Here is an 11821-nt window from a genome sequence, read left to right as displayed (position 1 = left end):
GATTTATAATTCACCGAATGATGAAGGATATCGATATCAAAGCAGAAGTGGTTTAAGTATCACTGCTAAGATGTTTTGGTTTAAACTTTTTAACAAGTAGTGTGTCTCTCCACCACAAAGTTGACTAGAAAAAGCCGCAGAGAGACGGATAAAAATCCTCAGCTAAAGGTTAAAATTTGTGAGAAAGTTTTTTGGCTAAAAAGCTACATGAAGTTCATGTAAGATGAACAGATGGAAAATTATGCAATTTATTATTTCTCGAATCATCTAATAAAGCTTTCATGGTTGTCAAATGAAAATTTGAAAAAAAGCCAAGACTGAAAGCTGATTAGTCCTCGTTCATTTACAGAGAACATGCTAACATCTCTTGGAAAGTATTAGCTCTTAAACCACTTCACTTTTTAGCATATCATTGACATGATTACTACATTCAAAATAATCAGGAATAGATCTTCATCTAAGTTAAATGCTCTGAATATTCAAAATGGCAGCTAAGTTAGCTAGCAGGACAGCTAACAACAGTGTAGTTTTAGATGTGGTATTTAGCTTATTGCTTTAGTTGTTTTTCATTTAATACCAAGATCACAGGTATATTCTAAATAACCAATATCAAAACAGCTTAGTGACCAGCCACTGTCTAAACAGCAGCTTAAATGTTTGCGAAAGATATGAACGAATGTTGGCGTTTTTGTCGGACTGAAATCGGTAAAGATGAGCATAAATGATTTCCCTTCTTAACTTTCCCTTCACACCGTACTGAAGCTAACCCAGTCCAGTTTGAGCCCGCTCTCACTGTCTTTACCTTCCAGGTTGTGTATATTACTGCTGTTACCTGAGAGTTAATATATGAGGAGCTTTAACAACAAGCCTGTTGTTAACTATCACTGTAGAAGATTATGTACGTACTTGTCTTTCAATGTTCAGAATAAAATTCATTTGGACCAAGACTGGAGCTCATTGTTTTGTGTGGGAAGTTTTAATTTAAAGCAAATGCAGCAAATACACAGCTGTCAGAAACGTTTGGCCCCCTGCTGGCCGCTGCGGAGAGCAGTGTTAAAAGAAAAGTCCGGTAACATCCAGAATACAAACTTCTTAAAGTACTTTAAATATGAAATTATTATATAGTGTTCAATAAATGATACTGTAAGTGTTTTTAATTCAGAGTAATTTCCATTTGAATGTGTTTACTGGAGGCATCCATGTTTGTCAAAGAACACTACTGCCACCTGCTGGTTTGTGATGTCACGGTGCGGTATCAGCTGTTGATCAAGTCCCAGTGCTACTGCCACCTGCTGGTTTGTGACGTCACGGTGCGGTATCGGCTGTTGATGAAGTCCCAGTGCTGTATCTGGTGTTTGTCACAACGCGCTATTATCCAAGTCATCTTGAAAACATTCTTCTTCCAAATGTCGGCTACATATTACGTGTTTTTTCTCTGGCCAGAAGTTCGATGGCAAATCCTCCCTCTTCAAGTTGGCGATCCAACGACCAACCCGTCCGTGGAGGATCAGGAACCAGAAAGGTGAAATAACAAATTTTTCCACTTTTACCCGATGTATTTTAACATCCAGCAACCATGCACGTGGGCATTGTCAGTTTCACTATAGCTCTGGTGAATTTCAATGGTGAAGTCCTCTGGAAATCTTCAATAATTGTTGATTGCAGATGTGTCTAGTAGTTCCCATTGATTTAGCTTGTAAAACGGGGAGAATGGCGCTAGGCTTACCGCACCGTGACGTCACTGCTGGAAGATGGCAGGAGGGAGGGGTTACTATATCTTGGTAAAAATGGCCGCTCCTGGACTCAGTGATCGCAACGAAAATTATTTTAATGATTGACGCTAAATTCATTAAATCACCGCAAACGTATTAGTTTTAGGTGTCAATAATGATCCATTGATTATTCCTTGCTGACTGGACTTTTCCTTTAAAACAGATAATCAAAAAACATATTAAACCAAAACAAGAGGAATACACACTTTATAAAAGTATTAGGTGATGGAAAAATTGTTCAATTTGCATGTACAGCATATTCTTTTAATCAGTACATTCTTTTAATCCAATCCTGCATGGAGATTACAACCTGATTTTTACCGCCAATATCTTTAGCTCTGTTGCTTTGTTAAAAGGATAAGCTTTTAAAATAGGGAACCAATTCAACTATTGTATAAAACATAACAATGGATATGTTCTCCTGAGTGCTGCCATCTGTTATTGTCATTTGTTGGAAATATGTATTCCTGGCTGTCTTATTGTTCGCCATTAGGAAGTCACCAGAGCTTAGAATAGAAAAAGCTTGACTATTTTCAGGTTAATACCTCATTGAGCAGCAGATGGAGCTGTCAGCGGAACAGGCTTGTGTTTAGCTTTATTACCTCTTGTCTTGCTTTCCCTGTCCCTATGACCCCCTATAGTCTACAGAGCCTGGGAGTTGCCATGTTGTAAAACAGCATATCGATTGATGGTATATAATTCAAAATCTTTAAGCAAATTTACCGTTTTTGAAGATTATTTTATTTATAAAAAAGGTCAAATTTGCTGTCTTTCTATTATGCTTTGAGAATGTTTTATATATGCAAATATGTTGGTGTATCTTTATTGGTGTGTATGGTGGATTTAAAACGAGGCAAAAATGTCTCGTTCCTTATGTCGCCTTCTGGCTTCTTCCATTTTGTAATACACTGTTATAGTTTTCTTTGTTTTCTAAGTAGTCTCATACAGCTTTAGTTATGATTAATTAGTATGAGGTTAGACAATTACTTTAGATTGCAGTTAAAAAAGGGGTATTCAAAATGTACCTAAAGCAAGCAATAATAATGGATTTCTCTGTGCCAGAAGGCTCCATTTAAGGCAGTGGTTCCCAAAGTGTGGGGCGCGCCCCCTAGGGGGGGCGCAATGCTATTGCAGGGGGGGCGCGGGAAGCAGTATGGATGAATGAAGAAAAAAAAAAAAAAAAAAAACAGCGCTTGCTTGACTGAGCATAATGGACAGTTGTGACACTGCAACCCAGATTTGAGAAGATCTGCAGCAACAAGCAGGCTCACTACAGCCACTGAAAAGATGGGAGGATTAAAGTACAAAGAAAAAACTCTCAGGGAGCTGTTCAATGTTTTCACTCCATTTTGCACAGAGGCTTTTTTAATGTATAGATTATAGCAAAGTTAAATATTGTTACAAAAAAAAAAAAAAAGAAATAAGTTTAAAATAACACAGACAACAAAGAATCCTCTTCTAATCTACATTATAGAACTATGAATAAAATACAGTTACACAAACGTGTTCCACTGTAAAGATGGTGTAGTTTGTTTTGTTGCAACCTGAAGTGTGAAATAAACTTCAGTGGAGTTTGAAAACAAAATATGTGTATAGGTTTATTATATGTGGTTGAACGATGTGTGTGCCCAGTTGATTTTTTTTTTTTTTTTGGGGGGGTCGGGGGGTTATGGGGGGGGTGGGGGGGCGTGGAAATTTAATTGTAATCCAAAGGGGGGCCCAGAACAAAATCTTTGGGAACCATTGATTTAAGGCCAGGAATTCAGGTAAGAAATGACCTTAAATATATGGTGGTGGTCGGACTATATGACCGGAAACCTGAAGTAAGTACGTCTACACGGGGATATACACTCACCGGCCACTTTATTAGGTACACCTGTCCAACTGCTCGTTAACACTTAATTTCTAAGCAGCCAATCAATTGGCGGCAACTCAGTGCATTTAGGCATGTAGACATGGTCAAGACAATGTCCTGCAGTTCAAACCGAGCATCAGTATGGGGAAGAAAGGTGATTTGAGTGACTTTGAACGTGGCATGATTGTTGGTGCCAGAAGGGCTGGTCTGAGTATTTCAGAAACTGCTGATCTACTGGGATTTTCACGCACAACCATCTCTAGGGTTTACAGAGAATGGTCCGAAAAAGAAAAAACATCCAGTGAGCGGCAGTTCTGTGGGCGGAAATGCCTTGTTGATGCCAGAGGTCAGAGGAGAATGGCCAGACTGGTTGGAGCTGATAGAAGGGCAACAGTGACTCAAAAAACCACCCGTTACAACCAAGGTGGGCAGAAGAGCATCTCTGAACGCACAGTACGTCGAACTTTGAGGCAGATGGGCTACAGCAGCAGAAGACCACACCGGGTGCCACTCCTTTCAGCTAAGAACAGGAAACTGAGGCTACAATTTGCACAAGCTCATCGAAATTGGACAATAGAAGATTGGAAAAACGTTGCCTGGTCTGATGAGTCTCGATTTCTGCTGCGACATTCGGATGGTAGGGTCAGAATTTGGCGTCTACAACATGAAAGCATGGATCCATCCTGCCTTGTATCAACGGTTCAGGCTGGTGGTGGTGGTGTCATGGTGTGGGGAATATTTTCTTGGCACTCTTTGGGCCCCTTGGTACCAATTGAGCATCGTTGCAACGCCACAGCCTACCTGAGTATTGTTGCTGACCATGTCCATCCCTTTATGACCACAATGTACCCAACTTCTGATGGCTACTTTCAGCAGGATAATGCGCCATGTCATAAAGCTGGAATCATCTCAGACTGGTTTCGAGAACATGACAATGAGTTCACTGTACTCAAATGGCCTCCACAGTCACCAGATCTCAATCCAATAGAGCATCTTTGGGATGTGGTGGAACGGGAGATTCGCATCATGGATGTGCAGACGACAAATCTGCGGCAACTGTGTGATGCCATCATGTCAATATGGACCAAACTCCCTGAGGAATGCTTCCAGCACCTTGTTGAATCTATGCCACGAATAATTGAGGCAGTTCTGAAGGCAAAAGGGGGTCCAACCCGTTACTAGCATAGTTAGTAGTTTTTCTACTTGAACATTATCAGATAATTATAAAACACAATAGAATTTCAACAACTAGAACTTCCTGCATCTACAAGCTGTAGCCTACTATGCGGTGGATTGAACCCCAGTCGGCCACAGCATCCTCTAACATGGGAGCTGGCTCAGAGCTCATCTGCCTGGCTGTGTGTTTCCTGGGTGGGGCCTCCTTTTACAGTTGCTTTTTCTATGTCTGCTTCTGTCTCCTTGAACCCCAGTCGGCCTCAGCAGATGGCCGCTCACTCTGAGCCTGGTTCTGCTGGAGGTTTCTTCCTGTTAAAAGGGAGTTTTTCCTCTCCACTGTCGCTACAAGCATGCTTAGTGGGAGGGATGAATTGGGTTGAATTGTCTCTGTAAAGGGAGGTGAGATGATGATGGGAATTGGTCAATTATTTATCCACTTTAGATGTTACTCGAGTTCAGAAAAGTGTCCGAAGCTGTAGACAGGCCTCTAGACCATGAAGTAATATGAAAATACTTCCATGTTTACATTCCCATAAAGATAGTTCATATTTTTGGTGATGTTTCTGTTGTGATTTGTTCTCCACCTTCCCTCCTGATGTGTTAATAATATTCTAAATGTGGGGTTTTCTTCTCTCTTTTAAGGACTTCCTAAAGAAAGTTTTTTTTTTTTTTTTTTTTTGTCTGTGTGCATCTTCAGAAAACATGTCATTATGGGTCCTAAATATCAGTAGAAAAATTTTTCTGTGGTACTGTGCAGTAGAGACATAACCAAAAATCAAATCTTTCCTCAGTCACGACTCTGCCAGTGAAATGGTGAGTCACACAGAAAACACATCAGGGGGAAAATGGCAAAAATGTCACGTGTTCCGGAAACATTTCAATCATTAAACGATGGAAATTATTGTTTTGAACGACTGGTTTAATAAAAACAGACAATAATAATGCAACTAAAGTGATGATTGAAATGTACAATGGTTTTAAATCTAGCACGGCGTTGACGTCATCGTGTTTAGGCGGTCGTAGAGACAGCCTGTACGTAAAGCCGGCGCGCGTGCATTTTAACGTGTGTCCTTGCTAGAGGCGACCCCCTTAATGTCGGCTTACTGTTTGCTCTGTTTAAGGATTCCCACCATGAGCCGCAAACAGCGACATTAGCGCTAACAGCAACGTTAAGCTGCGTCCATTCGCACGCGCGCTCTCCCTCATTCACACGCACACATCACTACGGTCACCGCACGCGCCCTCCGTCACATCTGTGAGAGGTTAGGAAGGAAGCTAGCTAACAGGATAGTGTGGAAAAAAAGCCTCGTTTTCTCGCGTTGTTATGTGCGGACTTTGCCTTTAAGTGACGGATTATCTAGATTCGCCCTCGGCTGAGCGGGAGCCGCCATGGAATGCCGTGTTCTGTCCATTCAGAGCCATGTAGTCCGGGGATACGTGGGCAACAAGAGCGCCTCTTTTCCATTACAGGTAAATGCAAACTGCATGCTTCCATTATCGGACACAACACGACCCTGTCTGGGGTCCCAATTAAGACCAAAAACCGCCCCTGCCTCCCAGCTAGCTTCTATCAACAAGCACAGAAGTGTCTCAATACTTTTTATTAAACATACTGTTGATATGTCATATAAACGCTATTCTAATGAACAGAATATAAAGCTTTCTGCTGTTCTCTCTGATCTAACCCGCTAATTAAACTCAGATTAGTGAAAGTGGGAAGAAATGGGATTGCGGGTTCGAGGCTGGACACCTGTCACTGAGGATGCGTGATAATTGAGTCATCATGATGCTTCTAGGCGGTCTCCCGCACGATCTCCGCAAAAACAACGTTTCCCATTCAGCCAACTGGAGGGTTGGAATTAAGGACTATAAAATGCGGATTATCTTTATAAACCATATGCTGTTTGTAACAAGTGTCTGCAATTGAAATGATAAAACCCAATCATTGCATTATTAAAACAATCATGGTGCAACTGTTTAACATTTGGTATCATGTCAATGTAATAAAACATTTATTCTTAAATAAAGGCAGTCTATACATTTAATCTGGATTACATAAGTAAGGATCAGTGGCTGTCTCTGATTTTGCTGCTACATAATAATTATTATGGGTGTAAATCAGCAGCTTTGTTTGCAGATTTTAAAGGAGTCTGTTACGCTCAAATGTCCATTCAGTTCACAAATGTGTGATCCATATAGTAATATATGTGTCCAGCCAACACTATTATTTACTTTGATATCAACTTAGCAAAAAAATATCTGATCACCTGTTTATGCAGATAAATTACCTCATTTTTGCGTTTGTCGTTAATTATCCAATCAATTTGGAGCCATGTTCTTTTTTTACATCCCCAATGATTATAGAAATCACTGATCTATTAGCAAAACTGAACAGCTGAATTGTTGAGAAATCTCTAAATCATCATGTCACAGACTCAAAACATTTGCACCATATATATGAATGCTCTGAACTTCCAGATCATATTTCACCATGTTTTTTCTCCCACACTGTTTACATTTGATCACTGCTGCACTTTAAGCAATGAAAATGTAATGAAAGCTGTGCAAAACGAAATTTAGTTTTGTAAACACAAAAGTTGTCTTAGTCATCTCCTGCAGGCATGTTGCTGGTTGTCGTTATCAAAGTGTACTAAGACATTAAAAACAAAAATTTTCTTTTAAACCTGCTTTTAAACACTGCTTGAATAAAGTCCACAAATTGTCATTTTTCTTCAGCATAGCTAGATTGCTGAAAGGGAAACTGCTGTACTTTCCCATTGTTACCCAAAGAACAACGAAACAGGCTGTAATTAGAGGAAACTGGACTTTCACTCAGTTTTTGGAAGACGACTTCTTCCAGGAATCTTTGTCATTCTGTTAACTCGCTCTTCAGCAAACTGTAGTTAGAGTTTTATGTTTTTAAGCACGGAGATACGTCTTTATAAGACACATAGTCACATTCTAAGTTGGATGCAAATCAAACTCTCTCCTGGTGTTTTCCTGGTGGTATCCTGGTGTTTTTTCTCGTGTTCTTTCTGGTGTTCTCCTGGTGTTCTCCTGGTGTTCTCCTGGTGTTTTCCTGGTGTTCCCTTGGGTTTTCCTGGTGTTCTCCTGGTGTTCTCCTGGTGTTTTCCTGGTGTTCCCTTGGGTTTTCCTGGTGTTTTCCTGGTGTTTTCCTGGTGTTCCCTTGGGTTTTCCTGGTGTTTTCCTGGTGTTTTCCTGGTGTTCCCTTGGGTTTTCCTGGTGTTATCCTGGTGTTCTCCTGGTGTTCCCTTGGGTTTTCCTGGTGTTATCCTGGTGTTCTCCTGGTGTTTTCCTGGTGTTCCCTGGTGTTCTCCTGGTGTTTCTCCTGGTGTTCTCCTGGTGTTTCTCCTGGTGTTCTCCTGGTGTTCTCTTTGTGTTTTCCTGGTGTTATCCTGGTGTTCTCCTCGTGTTCTCCTAGTGTTCTCCTCGTGTTCTCCTGGTGTTTTCCTGGTGTTCTCCGGGTTTTTTTTTCTGGTGTTTTCCTGGTGTTATCCTGGTGTTTTCCTGGTGGTATCCTGGTGTTCTCCTCGTGTTCTCCTCGTGTTCTTCTGGTGGTATCCTGGTGTTCTCCTCGTGTTCTCCTAGTGTTCTCCTCGTGTTCTCCTGGTGTTTTCCTGGTGTTCTCCGGGGTTTTTTTTCTGGTGTTTTCCTGGTGTTATCCTGGGTCGTTTGCTTGTGTCCACTTACACCTCAAGAACAATGGACACTTGTGATGAGTAGGGATGGGGATCGTTAATATTTATTGATATCGATACCTTTATCGATACTCCTTATCGATCCGAGTCTTTATCGATACCACTATCGATACTTTTCTGTTATTTGGTGGAAAGACGAAAAAACAAATTTTTTTTAACAGAACTGGTATTGCTTTTATTGCTTAACAAGTGAGCAAAACAAAAACGTTTCTAGCCTTCAATAAACATGGCTAATGTAATAGGCCACTTCGAAATGACATAAAACTAACTAGAATATATTTTCACAATTGTTGGTTAATGTATTGTCTACTGTCACTTTTCATCATGTTTTTAGTGATTAGGAAAATATTTAACAAATAAATAATTGTATTTTAAATTAAATGTAATTTTTAATAAATGTTGGCATCAGTAGTTTAATTATATATTCTAAAATATTTAGAGCAGTATACAACTGTATTACTCATGTTTCTCGCCAAAAACTAAATTTCCCGTTTTCTTTACGTTACACTTGAACGCATCATGTTAACCTAATTGTCGTTTTACTGAGCCAATCTGAACACATCATCACGCAGCACGTCTGAAACTTTATTTACTTTTCAAGCTAACTAGCTTACATGCTTCCGATTACAAGACGGATTTCACAATTACTATTTTTAACTGACCGGACAAGCTACAAAGTCTGTGCGCGCTAACCAGTGGTACTCTGAGTGGATGATGATGGTGCGGCGGCAGCAGCCGGAGGAGGAGGAGTCTTTTCCGTTCAGCCATCCTCGAGTCGCGAGCAAAGTTAACTGCCAGACTTCACTAGTTTTACTTTTAATATCTTTTCTTACAATTTCATTCCAAAACATTGGTGGACATGCTGCAGTGATTGGATTGATTAGATTTAAATGCTGTGACGCGACTCGAGGGACACACAATTATGTTACAGGACCTCCGGGAGAAAAAAAAAAAAACGACCAGACTCGATAGTGGTACCGATAAGCCCAAACGTTATTGATTTTCGGGTTTTGAAAAAAGTGGAACCGGGTCCTTGATGGAACCGGGTTTCGATCCCCATCCCTAGTGATGAGTGAATGATGGGAGAATCCATTGACATGATGGCTATTGGTTATGTATTTAGCACATCTGCATGGCAGGAGCAGAGCAGCAGCAACAATAAAGCTTTGAGAAGTTTAATAGATGTTGGAGATCAGCCTGTTTTTGTGTTTCCTGGATGGGGTTGCTATTTCTATGTCTGCTTCTGTCTCCTTGAACCCCAGTCAGCCTCAGCAGATGGCCGCTCACACTGAGCCTGGTTCTGCTGGAGGTTTCTTCCTGTTCAAAGGGAGTTTTTCCTCTCCACTGTCACTACAAGCATGCTTAGTGTGAGGGACTGCATTTGAATCAATGAGTCGATGCAATCAACTGGTTTTCATTAGATAGAAAACTTTAAATCAATATGACTGTATGATCTTTTGAACTGTAAAGTGCCTTGAGATGAAATGTGTTGTGAATTTGGCGCTATAGAAATAAACTGAATTGAATTAATATGCTCTAATCCTAATGTTACCATTGGGAAACACAGAGGTGGCAGCCTCAGGGTGTGGGAAATATTTTCTTCTGCAGGGAAAGGAAAGCTGACTGATCGAACCTAAACACAAGAAAATCTGTTTGCTGACAGGACCTCAGGGTCACTGCACGGCCTAGTCAAAGTCCAGAGCTGAATATTAAACTGTTGACACGTTTTCCATCAGTCTTCACCAGCTTCTTCCTCACTGTAGCTGTTATTTTGGTCCTTTCCTCCATCATCTCCCTTGGAGCAGTGCCGTTCAGAGCTGTTGGACTTTCAACTCTACATATTTTCTATGAGGTTTACATCTGGAGACTGGTTTGACTTCCCAGAACCTTGAAATGCTTTAACAGGCGGTCTCCCCCGCCGCCTGATCGATGTGTTTGGGATCATTGTCCTGCTGGAAGCCCCAGCCATGTTCCATCAGCAATGCTCTCACTGATAGAAGGAGGTTTGTGATTAAAATCTCACCATAAATGGAACCGCTCATTCTTCTCCTTACACGGGTCAGTTATCCCATCCCCCTTGGAGAAAAACAGCCCCAAAGCATGATGCTTCCACCGCCATGCTTCACAGTAGGGACGGTGTTCCTGGGAAGCAGCTCAGCGTTCTTCTTCCTCTAAACAAAACCAGAAAGTTCTATTTTGGTTTCTTCAGACCTCATAATGATCTCCCATCCTCTTCTGGATCATCCATCTGCTCTGTGGCAAACTTTAGACGGGTCGGGACATATTCTGGTTTAAGCAGAGGAACACGTCTGTCTGATGGAGTGTGTTCCTGATGGCAGCCTTTGGTCCAGCTCTCTGCAGCTCATTCATGGGGTGTAGTTCTGGGATCTATGCTCATTGTTCTCATGATGCTTTTAACCAACAGAGTGACCCATTGAATGAGCCCCACATTGAGGGATCTTATCAGGTTTTCCATGTTCGTTCACCCACCTGCTTCCTGTTGTAGATTCCTCCTTCCCAGCCTGCTGCAGGTCTGTGGTTTTCTTCCTTTCACTCCTCTTTGGTCATGGCTGTGGCTGGTTTGGTGACTGACTGTTGGAGGCTATGGACAGCTGTCCTTATACTGATAACCAGATCAATCAGGCGCTATTAATACAGTTAATGAGTGGAATAGAGGAGAGCTGTTAGGAGAAGAAGCACAATTAATGGCTGTTTCCCATCTGTATTATATATCTGTTATGAAGTGAACTTTGCTTCATTATTGTTGCAAGCAAAGAGTTTGTTTTTTTTTTATATGGAAATTTAAAAAAAGTTTTAATGAAATGTACGTTTTGAGAGTATTTTTCTTTCAAATTGTATTAAAAAAATTGTATTGTAAATTAATTTTATAAGAAAAAAAGTTTTTTAAGAAATTGTTTACAGATTTAATATTTTTTTGTAGTTTTTAAGCTCAATACCACCTGTGACCAATACAATGTTGTTGCTAACCTACAGCTAATAGGGATGTAACGATATCAAAATCTCACGGTACGATACAAATTCGATATTGACCTCACGGTACAATATTTATTGCGATATTGTGGAAAAGCTCACGGTACTGTTAAATAGCTCACGATAGTGTTTGTGACGATAATAGCAAAAAAATACAGACATTTTTTCTACTTTTGCCAGTCAACAGGCAATTTATTGTTGTATTTATGGATCATGACAACATAAAGCTCTGGTCACATAGTGCTTCTAAAGTGCAAGTTGTAGTCAGGAACATCAATATTCTGTTCATTCTTTTGTGCAATGTTCAA

The 11821-nt window shown here is 40.6% G+C and overlaps 1 protein-coding gene across 1 annotated transcript in view; it reads left to right on the top strand.

Moving 5' to 3' along the window:
- Nucleotides 1-5819: 5819 nt before the first annotated feature.
- pdxkb (pyridoxal (pyridoxine, vitamin B6) kinase b) overlaps nt 5820-11821 on the top strand; it is a 36592-nt gene continuing 30590 nt past the window's right edge. Inside the window, exon 1 of the mRNA XM_038276754.1 lies at nt 5820-6273. Within this exon, the coding sequence (XP_038132682.1) occupies nt 6193-6273 (81 nt within the window). The 5' untranslated portion in view covers nt 5820-6192. The remainder of the gene's footprint in view (nt 6274-11821) is intronic.

This window comes from Cyprinodon tularosa, unplaced genomic scaffold (assembly GCF_016077235.1).
Source record: "Cyprinodon tularosa strain WSP-4 unplaced genomic scaffold, ASM1607723v1 ctg127, whole genome shotgun sequence".
NCBI classification, from domain to species: Eukaryota; Metazoa; Chordata; class Actinopteri; order Cyprinodontiformes; family Cyprinodontidae; genus Cyprinodon; species Cyprinodon tularosa.
Note: the sequence above shows the minus strand (reverse complement) of the source record. Positions and strands in the feature narration are given on the sequence as shown.